This window comes from Cololabis saira, chromosome 1 (assembly GCF_033807715.1).
Source record: "Cololabis saira isolate AMF1-May2022 chromosome 1, fColSai1.1, whole genome shotgun sequence".
Taxonomy (NCBI): Eukaryota; Metazoa; Chordata; class Actinopteri; order Beloniformes; family Belonidae; genus Cololabis; species Cololabis saira.
The window spans coordinates 26,358,041-26,376,733 of NC_084587.1; the positions used below are offsets into that span (position 1 = coordinate 26,358,041).

At 38.3% G+C, this 18,693-nt stretch overlaps 1 protein-coding gene across 1 annotated transcript; it reads left to right on the top strand.

The window, feature by feature from the left end:
- Positions 1-4,947: 4,947 nt before the first annotated feature.
- On the top strand, positions 4,948-17,306 carry LOC133451878 (suppressor of cytokine signaling 1-like). The gene is made up of 4 exons (XM_061731031.1): positions 4,948-5,131; positions 11,659-12,097; positions 15,564-15,751; positions 15,987-17,306. The coding sequence occupies exons 2-4, from the start codon at positions 11,888-11,890 to the stop codon at positions 16,303-16,305; spliced, it is 717 nt and encodes a 238-aa protein (XP_061587015.1). The 5' UTR covers positions 4,948-5,131; positions 11,659-11,887; the 3' UTR covers positions 16,306-17,306.
- The last annotated feature ends 1,387 nt before the right edge of the window (positions 17,307-18,693 follow it).

The window sequence follows — 18,693 nt, forward strand, 5'->3', positions numbered from 1 at the left end:
AGCAGAGCGGATTTGTCTGCACTATGCTGTCTGCGTCTGTCATGGGTCCTGGCCAACTTCAAGCTAATATTCAAAATGGTCATAATTTCTCTTTTCACATGAACGCTTGCATTTTCCTTATATCAGATGAAAGGATCCCTTTATAAAATTCACTTAATATTAACTCAAGGATCAGTCTTTATAAAGGTCATTAAAGGTCTGCAGCACACACATCCATATGAATTATCAGACAAGCCAGTAGTTTGTAAACAAAGAGCAGCACGCTGCAACACTCAAAGACATCATTAATTGTGCTAGTTGATTACCTGCACTGAATTTTGTTATTTTTGCTTGTTTTATTTCTGGAATTTATTTTATATCTTGCCTTCTTTCATATTATTACATATAAGATAGTTTCCATTTACAAATAATGTCTTAAATTAATATGCCAACATTTTGAATATTGGCTAATTTATCATCAGCTGCAGAATTTGATAGGAGAGTCAATGCCCTCAGCTCTGTGCATCAACTAACAGTCTATGTATGTCTTGGTCATTTTGTTCCCACTCATCTAAAAGACAATATGGAGTAGAAATAACACAAAATCACATTTAGAAAAATAAATAAATACATAAATTACTATATATATATATATATATATATATATATATATATATATATATATATATATATATATATATATATATATCCTTCCACTAGCAGTGTGGGGAGGAAGTATAATTACTGTCTTGTGAAATCATAACTTTGTTGACATCAAGCTTTTATTTTTGTTCCTATAAAATTACAGTAATGAGTTAGTTTCAGGTGAATTTTATTTTGGTTGGAGTTAACTACCTTAAAGATGGTTATGCATGTTGTCTTTGTTTTTTTGTAGTTTTTTTTGGACATGGACATTTTTTAAAATTTCACCTCTAACTTTAAAAAAAACAGTTTGCACATCATTAGAAGTATAACATTTTAGTGACAAACTCAATGATATAATTCATGCAAGCTCACAAAAAGTGTAGGACAATACTGTTGTGCATTTTCTCTCCTTCAACAAAGAGAAGTGTGATCATGTGTTGAACACAAGACCTTTTAGAAAGGAACCAGGATGTCTTTTCATTAAGTTCCACAGTCTAAGCTGTTTCCAGACAGAAGCTGCACTCTAATGCAGTAAACATGATATCCTACAGTTGGTCCTGGTTTCATGTGCCTGTATTCACTGTACTTGTGCAGCTGTTGCTTGCAGAAACACCAGCTAGAGGCAGTATAACGCCACATCAGTGTGTGCTTTCCATAATAACAGCATTTAGGATGTTGCACCGAATGTCTTTTCTGAAATGTACATTCAGCCTTGAAATTACCTAAAAAAAAAAAGAACAAAAAGGTAAGGCTTAAATTTCTTGGCAGAGTCCATCACTCATAAACTTAAGTATCTGTTCCCATTGTTCAGCGTTTTTTGTTTCACATTCATTTTGACATGGAAGAGTGCAATTGCGCAATGCGAGCTGCACGTTAAGGGCTTTGTGCAGCATTTGTTAATTATATTTGAAACGTTTTGCTTTGCTCTTTATCTCTGGAGCTGTAGTTTATTGATATGAACTGTATAAATTTTATCTAAGCAAAGACTTTTATTGATAAACTTAATTAGATTATTTCTAACGCTGACAGTTTTATGATCTTCTTTTCTTTCTCTTTCTCTCTCTTTTATTGTGGGTGGATCAGCCTTTATCACCTATATTTTATTCACACTTGCAATTCTACTCGCATAAAGTTTGGCTCGTACTTTATTTCATATCATGATATCAAAAAGCCCATCTGACTGTAATGCTTCCTCCCACCATTTCTCATTTTGTGTGTTTTCAGAAGCAGCTGTTTGGCATCGAGGCACCAAACTCCATGGAACTTACTGGTTTGAGGAAATACTTTAACAGCTACACCTTGCAGGGCCGCCGCAATGTGTGTAACACGCATGTATACACGGTTTTGTGCAAGTTTTACATGTCAGATCCCAGCAGTCATGAATATCCCCTTCTTTCGCAGTGTGTCTTGGCTACATATGGGATCTTGATGGTAACAGGAGCTGCATATCTGATGCACAAACGAAGCAAAGAAGAAAAACAGAGGTCCACCCCCACAGCCTGAATGTCCAAGCTCTTCCAGCTGTCTTTGTTTCCACTGAGCATTATTTATGATATGAAGGAAACAGCATGACACTTCTGAGTGTAAGAGCGTTGGAAAAAAGAAGACTGAAAGCTGTACTTTGTAAAATAAATGCTTTTCTTGTTCCTGTCTAACCAATATGTGATTCATTATTAATTCCCATGGCTACCCCAGCTTCAAGAAAACCATATGTTTGTGCAATATCATTGTGTCATCTTGTGTTGTTCACCGCGTGCTTAGGCAACGACACCCAAACTTTGAGTTGTTTATGTACATTATCTGATTGGCCTTAAATAGTTTCTATTTGAATGTTCAGGATATTTTGCTCAGTCATGGCTATAACTGCATAACAAAGATATGACAAACAACGGGTAAGCATTATATTAAATACAGTGTGATATGTGTAATGTGCCTTATTGATTGTACTGTGGCCAAGTGGGAGGTGAACTACTGGAAATGATAACTGTTCTCCAGTGCTCCAATTATGTACTTCAAGCAATTTGTCACAGGAAGCCAGCAGAAACAATTTAAAACAAAAACTGAATGCATAAAGTCAGACATCAGAATTCTTTGGTAAAATATCACTTGCATATGTTTACGTGAGGAAAAAAAGTCTCTTTCATTTCAAAGGTTTTCAAAGCTAGAGAGGGATCAGGAACTTAGAAAGTCTTGAAATGAATTAACTATAACCAAAAATGAATACTAGCACTTGGCATACAAAAACAAGGTCCAAATGAAGAATGAATGCATTAAAAACAAAATTCTCCCCTGCAGTTTCATCAGAAATCAAAAGGACAGAGCAACTACATAATCAACTATGCTTGAGTAATTGATTATTGTGAAGTATGATCATATTTATTATTTTAAGATTATTTTGCAGCTCTAGTGGCCTTTATTCAAGATGTAGACAGGTAGGGGGTTGAGAGAGAGAATGGGGACGACATGTAGCAACGGGCCGCAGGCCGGGACTCGAACCTGCGACCGCTGCAGGACTGTAGCCTCAGTGCATGGGCCGCTTGCTGTTAACCACTGTGCCACCCAGAGACCCAAGTGACCATATTTATAGAAACTGACATTTTGGCCGATCTCTGGTCTCACACATCCAAAAGTGTGTTAACACAATGCCAAGGAGGAACTAAATCAGTGATTTTAGAGAAGGAATCATCTGTTCTTCAGTCTGGGGAAGGTTATAAAACCATTTGTAAAGAATATGAGGTCTGTAATTCTACAGGGAAGGAAGGATGAGTCGAAAACAACTAAGACAGAAACTAGTCTTTCGAGGAAGTGGATGTCTCAGAAAGTCTATCCTGACGTCAGACGATCCAATAGTCAGATGGATGCTAAGAAAAAAAATCAAAGGCTGTATCCCAAATTGCATAGTTGTGCACTTACACTTCCTTTTTTCAGTGCATATGTACATTCACATTGGCAATTCTATCTTTGTCAAGTATACTGCAACTACTCAGAAAGTCCACTGAAAACATTCAGAAAGTTGACCATGGACCACTGAACATCTTGCACATCTGGTGGTCGCCATTGTGTTTACGTAGCAGAAGTGGTGAGACGCGTAACACAGGAAATTGGGCAACATTTTTTTTTTTTAAATTTAGGATTGAGGAAAGTCTATCTATATCTAGGGGCTGCCATGGCGCTAACTTGTGCAAAGCTGATGAAGAAGAAATTTTAACCTTAACATAATTTCCGGTAAGGGCACAATAGCACTTAAACAGTGGGACAGCACTCATTTGCACACCTCGCACTGGAACAACGTCCCAGAGACTAATAAGACCAATGTAGAGTCATATGACCACAATGCAAAGCTCCGCGTTTTGTGAAAACCAAACCCCATATGAGCACTAACACATGATACTGATTATCAATTACAGCGTGAAATGGTTGGTGATTTAGACTAGGCAGCAGGCCACGGCACCTTTTACCCACTGGGTCAACCATGACGTCATCTGTAAACTCAGGTAACCTTGACCCCAACTGTCTAGCAACTAAAGCTTGGCTGAAAATGGAATATCCTTGGGATATCCTGATCATTTTGGGGGATAGAGGGATAGATAAGCAGAGAGGGATGGACTTCCCAGCCTTTCCAAAAAGGAGTCGCTTTTTTGTTGCTTCTCTTCACTGTGTAGCCTACAACACATACAAAATCAAACATAGAATCCAGTATTATTTACTAATTTAGTGGGATGTCCAAAAGGCAGAAACTGTATGCCAAATTCTGGTAATTTGTCCCTTCATAGACACTACAGGTCTGTAGCTCCCCTGTCAGGCTCTGTGGTCACACTCCCTGAACCTGCCTGCTGGTGGTGGTGTGGGGGAACAAAGATCTGCACCTCATCTTTGTTCTAGTTGCACTTTGAGTGAGGGATTAGGTCGCCTGCAGCGTGTGTGCTGTAGAAGTCTCTGTTGTCAACCACATGTAGTCTGATACTGAGAGCTGGTGCAGCTCTCCTTTATCCCTGTTCTATCAGTTGTTCGTGTGTTTTGGTATTATTTATTCACTTCTTATAAGCCTGAAAAAGACAAAATATTATTAAAAAAATAAATAAATTATTGACCAACAGTGTGTAAAACTGAAAACACTGCCATGCATGCTTGAAAAGTTCAAATCACGGCAAAAATAAACCCATTGTATTTGCATTACTCGCGAACCGCACGCTCATTGCCTGCAGATCACGTGATTTATAAGAATCCGCGAGGCCCAAAGAGAAAGCGAAAGCAGCTGCAATGTTGAAATGCCAACACCTGACTAGGGGCGTGTGCGTGCATATGCGGGTGCCCGTGAGGCAGAGCATCGCAGTGTGTGACAGGGCTGCAGAATACAGTCGTCCATCTACAGATCGAGACACGGAGCAGCCGTTAAGACGCCCAAACCGAAAGTTTGATGTTTCCTGAGAAAACCTGCTGGGACCTTCTGCGGGGAACAACCCGGGGAGCTCACTGATGTCTGGAGTCTGACAGCCTCCCCTCGCCAGTGAGTAACTTTAGTTTTTCAGCTTTATGGTTCTTTTATTTGTTTTCTGTGTGCTTTTCTCCCGGCTGTCTGTGAATGACGCGTCAGCCTCGCACTGGGACCAAAGCGGACAGAGTGATACATGAGCCAACCCGCTATTTACTATTTAAATGTCGCCCGCGCAACGTCATTAACACATTGTAACGCCTCATTAAAATTTTAAAAGTGTAGACAGATAAAACATCTGTATCACCAATGACAGGAATGTTTATCTCCCTCTTTATATTATTGTACATTTTACGTCATCATTTGCCTACAAGGCGCTGCGACCTCCCCGGCCCCGGGAGAGGCACGTTTATTTATATAGAAAAAATTCACAAGGTAATTCAAAGTGCTTTACATCGACATTAAAAGCGGCAAGACATAATTAGACAGTAAATAACAAATAAAATGAATTAAAATTATGAGAAAAGAAGGTAAAATAATAAAAAGCACAAGTTGTTAAAAATAAGGGCAGTAGAGTACAGCAGGTAGATATTTAATTTAAGAGTACGCAGTGGTGTTTTTAGGCCTGATTTAAAGGAGCTGGCAGTTGGAGCAGACCTCAGGTCTACAGGAAGTTTGTTCCACCGGTGAAGAAAAGAATAACTGAACGCTGCCTCACCTTGCTTGGTTCTGGTTCTGGAACCACAACAAACCAGATCCAGATGAACCTCAGGGGTCTGGGAGCTTCATAGGAACTAACAGATCAAGCATGTATTTTGGTCCAAGACCATTCAGTGCTTTGTAGACCAGCAGTAAGATTTTAAACTCTATCCTTTGACTCACTGGAAGCCAGTGTAGTGATTTCATGACCGGTGTAATGTGGTCCAGTTTCCTGGTGTTTGTAAGGACTCTGGGCAGGGTGCACCCCCGGGCCCCGGGGAGGGTACACCCCGGGCAGGGTGTGAATGGATGAATGTTTAACCCCATGTTTCTCCTGAACACTTGCAGTTCCCACTAATTTTATGCCAAACTTCTCAAAAACATTCAAACTGGAAGTTAAACCTAACCTTCATTGTCTTATTTCTAACCCGTGGAGCACATAACGGTCATAAAACACATTCAGATATCATATTAAGTACTGTGAATGTGTAAACATGTGAACCTACAGTCAAAAAAGTAAGATAGGATTTTCGAAATAATGTTATTTCAAGCATATTTTAAGATATTACTTAATATAGACAGTGCAGTCATGTAGTCAAAGATACTCTATTAAGAGCAATAATTGTTCTTAATTTCTTTCAAATCACATTGTATGTTCATATAAGTATTTGTATTAAGCCATGTTTTACAAAAAACAATTTGTAAATATAAGCTGACATATGAGAACATTTCTATGTTACAATACAAAGGAAAAACACAGACCCCCCCCCTCTGCATACCTGTCCTGCTTTGACCTAGAAAGTGAAAGTATTGATTTGAGCTCAGGCTGAAGTCTAAAAGCTTTTAAACAAGTTATTCCAAAGTTTGTAGCTGTTTTTTTTCTCTTCCTTTGGAAGATTTACTCAGCAGGTTTAGAAAAAGGTTAGTATCCATTTGTATTATGCATACAATTAACACTATTTATTGTGTTTGCAAATAACTTTCAAATCCTCACTGAAGATGAATTGAAACGTTTATTGAACTCATAGCTCACCTGCTGGGATGTTGTGAATCTTCTTATCAGTAATTGAGGATGCAGAACTTGGTTTATTGTCACTCATGAGATTACAGAGATTACAGAGATCGAGTTTCAGTACATGTCAGTAGCAGGACATGAAATTTTCTGCGTACGGGTCCATCAAGAAGTTGCATTTCTCAGCGTTTGCAAGTATTTACTTAACGTCCTTTACACAATCTCTTTTATGTATCACATATAATATTGTTCAAGCACTTTACATAAGCTTAGACATTTTTTTTCTCTTTTTTTTACTGTGCATTGACAAACACGTACAGCAGTAACACAAACACAACACAAGAGGCACATAGATTAGTATTAGATTTATTCACCAAAAAGGTAATGCTACTTTTCAACATAATAAAATAAATACATTACTATAAACAAATAACTAAAAGCTCCACAAACACTGACTTCCATTAATGGATATTAATTTTAATTAAACGCTAGCCTCCAGTTGTCATTCTTTTGCAGTATTTTTGATACCTGATTGGATTTGTCTACCTTATCTGCATGTGCAAACATTACCCAACTTCCCGCTGTAGCAACTTTTAGCTCTCTCTTTTTATTTTTTCAGCCGGTGGAAAGGGAATAGTTTAATGAAATTATATTCTTGAGAAAAATCATCCTTTTTCCGTTTTGGAAATCAGATTTATGCATTTATTTAATAAACTGGGTAAATAATACCTCTCATTGGTCCATCAAAAATAGCCATTAACAAGGCTGTGTGATTTATTTTAGCTTAGTTATCTAATTAATTGAGGGAAATATTCTCTCAACTAAAAAATACATATAGCGCCTCTATCATTGATTTTATTTATTTATTTATTTTTGTTAAAACATTGTAGTGTTGAATTGCATGTCATTTATTGACGTATAAAGTCTAGTAAACTACTTTAATAACAAATATATAAAGTGTAAAGCATGTACGTGTTTGCGGCACATACAATTTTGGCGCTACAATGCCATTTAAAAAATATGTTGCCAAGCCAAATCTGATGCATTAGTACCACTAACTGCTTGGAGATGGAGTTGCACAAACCTTTAATCAAATAATCTTGGTTAAAAAGGACACTTCAATATAGAGTGCTGTTTCATTTACAATTAAATAAATTGATTTAATTAAAACATAATCCATAAAATAAATAAATATGACACTGAAATAAATACGAATAAAATTTATATTAACTTTTTTTTTTTTTAAAGGAGCATGAGGCTCCTTTTAAGAAATGAGACTCTCTAGCGCCACCCTTCACCACGACGGCCGTTGGGGGTACTGCAGCCAACAGTGAAGCCGGCACGGGAGAAGGGGGAGAACGCACATGCAGCGTCATGTGACGTCACATCTGCAGCCCAGCGTGGGAAATTCGGGACCGAATTGCAGCACATTTTGCAGAACACAGCCTGTTCAAGGCAAAGGAGAGATACACTAGAGGGCTCATTCTTTTGGGTTTGGAACGCTTCATCTGACATTATTACTAGAAAACTTAAAATGTATACGGATTTTTTTCATAAATCCTGCCACAATCCGGCCTCAAGCTCCTTTAAATGAAAACTTATTTATTTTATGAAAAGTTTTTTCATAATGGTATATTTATTTCATGACACTTTTAATTCATAATGGTATATTTTTTTATTAGTGACACTTTTGTTTTCTAATGCCATGTTTACGTATTGCATGACACTTTTATTTTGCCATGCCACTTATATCTTTTATTTCATGTTCCTATATTTAAATGAAGGGGCAATGTGTGTTTGGCCGCAGCGTGAACCTCAACGGTTCCTCATGATGGATAGGAAAGGGAGAAGAAAACGGACAACCAATTTTAAGAACAACGAAGAGGAAGAACAAAACTCGGCAACATTTTGGGCAGGCTTGGACTTTCAGATTTGACAATTGTAAAATGTCTGAGACTAAGAACATCTCAGTCTTATTGAGAGAGGCTATCAACCACATTGATGAAATGGTAGCGCAGCCTCATCAACACCTAGAATCCTATTACACCACCACTGTTGCTATCCCCATTGACCCTGACTGCAGGCCAGTGCAGCATCATTGATCAATTTTATAAAAATTAAATTAATTAGAATGATATATGGCCCAGTGCAGGATTATCCAACAGCTTTGCGGAAGCATAATTCATTTGCAGTCTAGATACGGAGCCAGGGTGAAGATCTCCTGATCTGGCCGCTGCTGCATGACTGACTGCCTGACTGCCTGACTGCCTGACTGCCTGACTGCCTGACTGACTGACTGACTGACTGACTAAGAGTACTTTGAGACGGGGGAGGGCGCCTAAGAAGTGCAAGAATGAAACATGCTTTCATGTTTGAGTCTCCAAAAGTCCTCAATTATACCTGTAAAAAGTCCCTAGATTTGCTGCTAATCGTCAGTTGGAAACGGGTAGACAAAAAAGTTGCTCTGGAGATGTGAATCCTCGTTCAATAAAGCAACAGTGTCTAAGATGGCACCGCGGCCCACAATGCTGAAGCTATTTTCTGATTCATCAGACGGCACAACCGTGTCAACCAAGACAGCCCCACAACATCCAGAGATTTGAGGAACTCAGGGCAGCTCTCATCCACCCCTGGTTCCTTGCCACATAGAAGTTTCTTAACCACCTCAGGCCCAGAGATAGGAGAGCTCTTAAAGTTCAAAGGCTCTGCTTCCTCATAGGAAGGCGTGGTGGTGGGTCGAGGAAGTCTGCAAAGTATTCCTTCCACCGACTTACAACATCCCAAGTCAATGTCAGCAGCGCACCATCCCCAACATACACAGTGTCGGTGGTGCACCACTTTCCCCTCTTGAGCCGTCTGATGGTGGACCAGAATCTCTTTTGAAGCTGTCCGGAAGTTGTTCACCATGGCCTCTCCAAACTCCCCCCACACCTGGGTTTTTGCCTCAAAAACAACCAAAGCTGCGTTCTGCTTGGCCTGCCTGGACCTATCCCCCTGCCTCTGTAGTCCAACAAGCCAAAAAGGTTGTTCGTCAGCTTAGCAGTGTCCAGCAGCTTGGTCGTATATTACAGCCACGACAGGCATCAACAACCTTTCGGTGCATCAGCACAAACAGTCAAGACACTCCACCCCCCCTTTTTCAAATTAAAATTAAAAAGAAATTAAAAAAAATTAAAATTAATGTATTGATTTAATTTCTGTTCATTTCATTGTTATTTATTTATTTATTTATTTAATCGAGTGTTTATTTAAGTATTTATTTATGTAATTGTGAATGAAATGGCAGTCCATGCTTCAAGGAACCAGTCAGATTTTAGCTTTGGCTAATGCCTTTGTGATCACGCCCTGAGAACTGTCCACGGTACCTGTGCTGCTTTATTAGGGCCCGAGCACTGACAGTGCGAAGGCCCTATTGTATGTGTAGGGAAAAAAAAATATTTCCCCGTTTTTTTATTTTTCCAACGAAATGAGGGCCTTCTTGCCCCCTTAAACGTGCCCCAAAAGTCACCAAATTTTGCACGCAAACCAGGCCTGGCGAAAAATTTGATATTTAATGGTTTGCATTAATGGGCTTAGCCTAATGGTTCAAGCCCCCTTGGTTTGACGTACATGCACGAAAATCGGTACACACCTGTATCCTGTCGCAACTTAAAGAAAAGTCTCTTGGCGCCATGGCTGAAACCGAACAGGAAGTCGGCCATTTTGAATTAATTGTGTAATTTTGGCGTAATTTATGCCATTCCTTCGGCCGCTTCTTCGCCCGAACCGTAACGTGCACCCAGGTGTGTTATACATCAAAATGTGCATTTCGATCCTGTGATGATGGACATTACTTTTCTCAGTCAAAAGTGTTACCGTGGCGACGATAGATGCCAAAAAGCGCGCCCCCCCTTCATCTGATTGGTCCATATTTGATAGTTCCTACTTTCTGCCATAACTTTTGAATGGTTTGACATAAAGACTCATGGGTGGTGTCATCGGACTCGGTTTTGAGTACTTGACCTTCATTGGCATGAATTATCCCCGCCCCTTCTTCTGATTGGTCAATATCTGATAGTTCCTACTTTCTGCCATAACTTTTGAATGGTCTGATATAGAGAGTCGTGGCTGGTGTCATCCGCTAAATGTCCTGGCCTGAAGATATTTACATGCAAGTCATACAAGCTCTTCTACTGCAGCACGTCTGAACGTGCACTAGGGTGAGAGCGCCCGTTCGTCGCTGCTTGCAGCTTAAATTGGTTATTAGATTGTGTTTTTACTTTTGATGTGATATAAACCAGCATTACACGTCGCAAGAGACTGAATCGCTGTGTTTTTTGAAAGGATTTATTTCAGCTCTTTATGGCTTTATGCAGCGCAGCTATTAAAGGAAATATTGTTCACAACACTGAATGATGATCTATTTCAGATTTCGCTCAAAATCATCAACAAAAACAAAACTCAAAATATTGATAAAAACTAGATAAGCAGTTCAGGAGTAACAATGATGTATAACTGCTGATTGCCACATAAGCAATATTTGCTTCTACATTTGATACCCATCCGATCCACTATATATCCACTTCTTCCTCTTCAAGGTCACAATCATCTGCTCAAGCTTATCCCAGCTGTGTCTAGGTCGAAAAGCAGGGTATACCTTAGGCAGGTCCAGCTTTGCCATATCAATGTCAAGTCAAATTTTATTTGTATAGCACATATACAAACGGCTGAGCCGCAACCAAAGTGCTTCACAGAAAGTGCATTAAAATATCAGTGTGGTGATGTTCTGATACAGTTTATTCTTGCTCCCCCCAAGTGTCCTACAGACTTACTTTTTGTTGGCTGAAAAACATCCAGTAAAATAAAAGCTTTTGACTGAAATGGTCCGTTTTCACCTTTTTCTGTTTTTCAGGTTGTCTGTGTTTCCATGACAGATGACGGACTACAAACAGCTTCTGCTCAATTCCAGTACTTTGCAGTTTATTGTAAAAGGACTTTGAAAAAAGTAAACAGCATGGAATCTCTGAGTATGCAAAGTGTCAAATGATCAAGGACAAAACAGTCAGTAATGGAGGATCTGCCTGTAAAAAGAGAAGGAATTGGTGCTACAGACTGTCAGGAGGAAGACTCTCCTTTTTAGGATGGTCAGAGACAGTCCTAACAGCACAGTAGTACGTAACCAAGAGCAGAACCAAGTGGCTGAAACACAAAACCAAAGTCAACTCCCTGAAGAAACTGCTGGGCCTGAACAATCACAGACCACCGAGAGAGTTGAACCAGAGAGCCAGCAGCCCAAATTACTGTTGTGGAGAAGACTTGACTTCGAGGAGGAATCTGATTCCTGCAGCCAGGTAAGTACTCAAGATTTACTCCCCATGAGTCAGTTGTGGATTTTATTGCTGTGGGATATTGATTTTTTTATTTTTTTTCAACAGAGGACAGGTGGCTGGAGGGATAAAAAAGAAATTAAACATTAGGATAAGATTTTTAACAATTTCAAATAATAAAGGTTGCAGTACAACAGTTTTAGAGTACCATGTAAAGGTTTTCAGCAATAGAAGACCAAAACTATTTATTTTGAAAAATTACAAGAAAAAAATCATTATCTTTTAAGCTTTATTTCAGTTATGCAGCTGATGCGTTACATTGTGTTATATTGTGCTGTTACTTTTTGTAGCAAATGATTCAGTTGAGTAGACCATTATTACTGATAACGTTAATTGTTGTTGGCACAGAACAACGACTCTCCAGACAACCACATTAAAACCAGTGGGAGGAAAAAACAATCTAGAGTCAATAATTCAGTGTGGGGAAAGTGAAAGTGGAGGCCGCGGCTGCTGATGTTCTGTTTTCTGTTAATCTGACAGTTTTTTGGTGCTTCTTCAAGGGTTCTTCAACCCTGTTATTGTACATATGAGAAGATGGAAAAAAAACACGCTACTATCGAGAAAACTCGCAAGAAAAAGAACAAAATAATTATATTATACTATGTGAAAGAATATTTTTGTATCAAAGTGATGAACATAAATGCATTCTTCATTTAGGAACACTCAAATTAAAACAAATTTAAAGGCTTAAAGTAGTACGATAAGACACAGGTAGGTTTCCAAAATGTGAATGCCCTATCTGAAAAATGCACTCTCCATAGAGAAGAAAATAAAAACTTGTTTTTCTTGAATATTATTTTTTCATGGATACCCAACAAATGTCACACTATTTTTGGACATGATTACTATGTGTTGACATGACCAACTAGATATTGATGAGTTGCAAAGTGGATATTAGAAGATTTGACCTTTATCATTTTGCAGATGGGAGCTTTTGTGTTTCGGCCATCAATGTGGAAGTTTGAGATTTAACAGGCCTCAGAGTGTGATCATGATTCACTTACTGATGATTAAAATTGACTAATATTTGGCCCTTTCTCCCCTCGAACTGTGGGAATTTGGCCGAATGAGCAAACATGTTGCCTACCACTGCTGCTTTTGTGTAAATACAATTATTTCTGTGAAGTTTATGATGGGAGCTTGTACTGCATTTGCAGAAACACTGTAGAAAGTTTAAACCCAAAATCCTGTTGAAGGCAAACCTATCCTGGATGGGGCTCTGAACAAAGGAACTACTGGATTATAGGAAGCACATCACATCCTGACAATACTTCTTTTTTTTTTTTTTTTGCTTTTGCCTAGATTCAGTCATATTTAAATGACATTTTGGTTAATTCTTTGAATTGACTCACTGAATTATATTTACAATTTTTCTCTAGCATGAGCTTGATGAACTAGTAAATATTGCACGTTTAATTTTTGGGGAAAAAAAGTCCATTGTACCATTTTTATTTGCCAGTTTGGATATTTTTAAATCAGGGGGTCCCCATATAGGTGTGGAGATTTTGTTTGTGTGTTTGTTTTCCCCAATACAAGGACCAGAGGGGTATTCCAGGAAGCGGGTTTAGTGAAAAGTCTGAGTTTGTTAAGCCTGAGATGAGGGAAATCCGGAGTTTTCAGTTCCAGAAAGCGATTTAACTTAAACTCTGAGTCAGTTACTATGGCAACTGAGCCTCTGATCCTAACCTGCTCGCTAGCAGGTTTACTTCAATAAAGCCTGAGTTTCTCTCTGTCTCCTCCCTCAGTGGCGTCAATTCAGCCAATGGGCCTTTACGCAATACAAATCCGTTTTCACCACGGACAGCAAGCGGCTGAGTTAGAGAGCAGAAAAAGTGTATCTAACAAACGCAACGTATTTTATTCACTATGTCAGTGCAACAATATCACAGGGACATCTGAGTTTAACTTCAAACAGTTAAAGTCCAAATGCAAAAAGGAGAGGAAGGGAGCAGAAGACAGAAAGAGAGAGAGAGAGTAAAAAGAAATATTTCCCTTAAACAGATTTATAAGAGGGTAGGGTGATTTGATATCTTACCTTAAAATGAACTTCCATAATTAATCCATCAGCCTCGTTAATATCTTCTGCTGCTGGGGAAACATTGGACCCATCACTTGCCTTCTTTCTTTTATTTTAAATTGCGTGGTTGCCTGCTTCCTTTTCATTTTTGTAAGTTAATAACACTGTCGTCAGGGACGCTGGGACATCACATTTCAAGATATGAGGGGGGTTTACAAGTGTTGGGAAAGATAATACCTAGTGAAATCCATCATGTTCTGATATGCATTTGTAGTTATTTTATGTGTATTAAGTAATAGAATAAATCAATACAAATAGATACAGAGTAATTCCATAAATGTATTTAAAAAAAAAAACATTTACATTTTCCCCTGAAGCCGAGGTGTGGCGGCTGCCCCTGATCTAAATGACAATAAAATTTAATTCAATACCATTCCACCACTGCTTTCATCTGTAATGCTATAAGACAGTGTGCTTAAATGTTAAATGAATACTGCATTCAAACTTACAAATTGACTGCAGCAACTTTCTCCCACGCCAATTCTCTCCTCGTTTTTCGTGTTTTTTTTTTTCTGAAATATGCTCTCATACTCGCCATACGCACGTATTAACACTTCTAACTCCAGTGGCGTGAAGTATGTGGATCTTCAGATGCAAACAAATGTTTCCTCAAAGGGATTTTGTAAATTGAAATGTTAAATAAAGTTAAAAAGAAAAAAGAAAAAGTATGTCGCTCTTTTGTTGTCGCCGGTTGCCATGGTGAATCCTTGTATCAGGGCTCTACTGATAATGGCTTTTTATATCCCTCACGCACGCGCTTAGCTCGAGCTTAACAAACTCAGAGTTGATTGAACTAACTCATATCCGCTGTTCTGGAACCGAAAACTCCGACTTTCCTATCTCAGGTTAAGTCAACTCGGAGTTCAGGTTTAAACTCGGAATTTGTTGAACCTGCTTCCTGGAATACCCCTCAGGAGACATTTCTTACAAATAGTTGAATATTCCCTCAAATGTAGATGTTTTTTAAATATTTTCCACACTAATAATATGAATTAGAAATGGAGTATGAGGAAGGAATTTCTTTCAGCAAATCTCCTACTGGTTGTACGTTACTGCACAGATCCTCCTTTTGAAAACTTTGGTATTGTTTTTACGTCTGCTATATAGTGACTATACTTTGAGGTTAATTCCACAAGTATTTCAGAGGAACTGAAAACAACAAGCACAGCTCTTTGGGCGCAAGCACATGTTTTCCTCCTGGACTACATACAACCCAATAACTTTCACTCATGCTGCCTGAAAAGCAAATTGTGTTTGCAGAAAAGGGGTTGTTTCCTGGTATAAAGATAAAAAAAATGTCAGGTTGTGTTGTGTACATGATGACTGATTGTCTGTGCATGTTTTCTGTTGTAGTCAGCGACTGGAGCTGATGCCGACAGCTTGCCCACACACTTTCGTCCTTTCAACAGCCAAGAGGAGTATAAACTTGTGAAACACACCCACCGCCAGCTCCAACACAGCGGTTACTATTGGGGACCGATGTCCATGGAGAAGGCACATGAAATACTCGCACATGCACCCCAGGGAACGTTCCTCATAAGGTGGTAAAAACATTTTCTTTTGATAGTTTTAGTGTATTCCTGTTCCATTGAATGTATATGGATTTCTTGCTGAGGGGACTTGTGCAAATATGATCTTTGTTTGCATTTATTGGATGGGTTTTAGTCAGATTTCTTTGACAAGCAAGTGCACTTTTGGCATTACTCAGAATGATCCACTATGGGAGGTCTATAAAGAAAATAATAATAATAAGCTTGTGCTGCTGTGTTGCTTCAGGGACAGCGGCCAGCCAGATGTCTTCTTTACGCTGAGCTACCAAAGTGAACACGGCCCAACTAGTGTCCGTGTCCAGCTGAACAACCTTCTCTTCAATCTTTTCGGCAGCCACAAGACTTTCCCTTCTTTCTTTGCCCTGCTCGCTTGTTACACCAGCTCTAAGCTGACAAAACCTTATCGCAAGCAGCGCCCAGAGCAGCTGAAGCAGATATGCAGGAGGGCTTTTATACGCACATATGGAGCAGAAAGGACAGACACCATCCCTAAACTCAGCCCTGAGGTTAATGCCTATATTCATGCATATCCTTATTTTACATAGGCACACCTGTGGGGAAAAAGTACCTTTTGCTGTATGTTGAAGTCGGTTGTATTATAAATTTAAATTGGTATGTTTTTTTTTGTTGTTTTTTTTTAAATCTAAGGTTATTTGCACGTATTATTCAAATTGTATCCAATTTATATTGAGTATGCACCACACATTTTATCTTTTCTGCTGCTGTTTAAAGCTCCATCAGTTTATGGTCGGCCATTTTTAATAAAAATAAATATAATCATGTTACCAGTTTACCATTTTATGACAAACTTTTAGGTGAATGTTAGGTGTTAGATGGTAACTCGTAATATAATCCCTCTCTCAGTTTTGTATGTAAAAGCTTAGTGCAGTTACAATTGGGTAGATGTGTGATTTCCTCCATAGAGATGCATTCAATGTCTCTTTTATGTCGTGTAAACAAAAGGTTTATGTGAGAAATACCAAATGTTCACTGGAACAAACAACAGCCACTCAACATTTTCTTTTTTGATGAGTTCCAAAAGGAGTAGGGTCAGGGTTATTTTAATAACGCACTATGCCACTGATGTGCCTCACATAGTATTTGGTTGATAATGGCAGCAGACTTTTAGAAATCTACAATCTTTGTAAAGTGTGTTAAGTTTGCTCATTGTACTACAATGCCTTATTTGAATATCAGATTTCACATGTATGTACTTTGCATTTTAAGCAAAATAATTGTTTTTTTCCTGAAGAACAGGTCAGTTGTGTTGTTGTCTTTATGTGTTGATTAGTTGAAACTCAGTTATTAAAAACAGTCAGCCTAAAAGGCCAACAGGGCATTCAGACCAATTATTAAACATGCAGATGTTTTCTGTTAAATTACATGAGGTATTTGATTTAAGTTATTAATCGTTGCAGTTTTAAAATCTGATGTAGTGCTCAACACTCCTTTTACATGTGTAGTTATTGACTGCTTTTTAAAGTGATACGTGAAGCTGTTGAATGTTTCTTTTCAAAACTTGAATGTGAGCTGAATTAAAATATTTTGCCCATAAAAATTTGTTTAAGAGGCTTGATCACTGATGAAAATGTAGATGGTCATCCACTGGTTGGGTAATGGATTAGAGAGACCGTGGAGTATTTTCATGTTCAAGTTTTAGTTTCAATTTCAACTGAAGTAGTTTATGAATATTTTTTGAGAGTTGTTTACTCTCCTGTCCCTACTGTTGTACAAAAACCACCCAACGTTACCAGACTATTCTTTGTCATCACTCGTTATAGCTGCGCATCACTTTCTTCAACTTAACTTTATTTATTAAGCACTAAGTTTTAACCAGAAGGCCACTCGGAAGTTGAAATTCCAACTTGAAATGCGTTTCATTTACTCCGAAAGTTGAAGTTCAGAATCTGGAATCATTTCACACCCCAACTGACTTTGTTACTGTCACCATATCGGAAAATGAACCACCTGATTGGCTCTTGGATGGCTGGCCATTGTTTGTGATGCTAATTGTACATGATATCAAATGTACTATTATAAAAAGGTTAGCTGAGTTTCTACTTTGTTGACGTGAATGTCAGCCATGACTGATTTCAGAATTTGGAGGTTTACAAAGTTTCTCCGACTCAGAGTTGGAATTCATGGTTAAGGGGTAGTTCCAGTCGAAACGTGTGACTAGGAGGAACTATGTTATGACTTACAAGTACAACTGGAAGGCACCACTGCCCTGACTCCCAAACCCAAGTGTAAAGTTGGATAGAATTTCAACTTAATTTAATCTGTTATACAGAACTAATTTTGCTCTTTAGGAACTCATCACTGAGTTCAGATTCAGATTCAGAAAACTTTATTTATCCCCGAGGGGGCAATTGCAAAAACAACTAAGCAGCATGACGTTGAAAGTACAGAATAAATGCAGATAAATAAAGCATGTATTGTATGTGCAGATAAATAAAGCATGTATCGTATGTTCAAACTTTTCCATTTATTTCAAATGAAAAGACCATTAGATATATTGTGGCAAAGACAAACTTTTTTTTTAAATTGTTTATGCCCTTTATTATATGGCAGTACGAAACAACTAAAGATAACTTTTAATTTCTTGATACACATAGGCTATATAAATATCTCTTTCTATTTCTAACCAATCCAAGGTGTAATGGGGTTTTATTGGATGCCCACTGATAACTTAGACTCCATGTTTCCTCTCAGTGGGTAATCCAGTTGTATAAGAAGCTGATTATCAACTGAAAAGCTATCCATTTACCATTTAAATCAGATTAGCTTGTACTGTCAGTACACAATGTACAGCTTCAACTTTTTTTTTTTGTGAAGTCTTCTGTCATCTGCTCTAATTCCTGTCCTAAATATGAATGACAGTGGCCCCTTTAGTCAAAATTAGCACGGTATACACACGTACACATTCTTGGTCC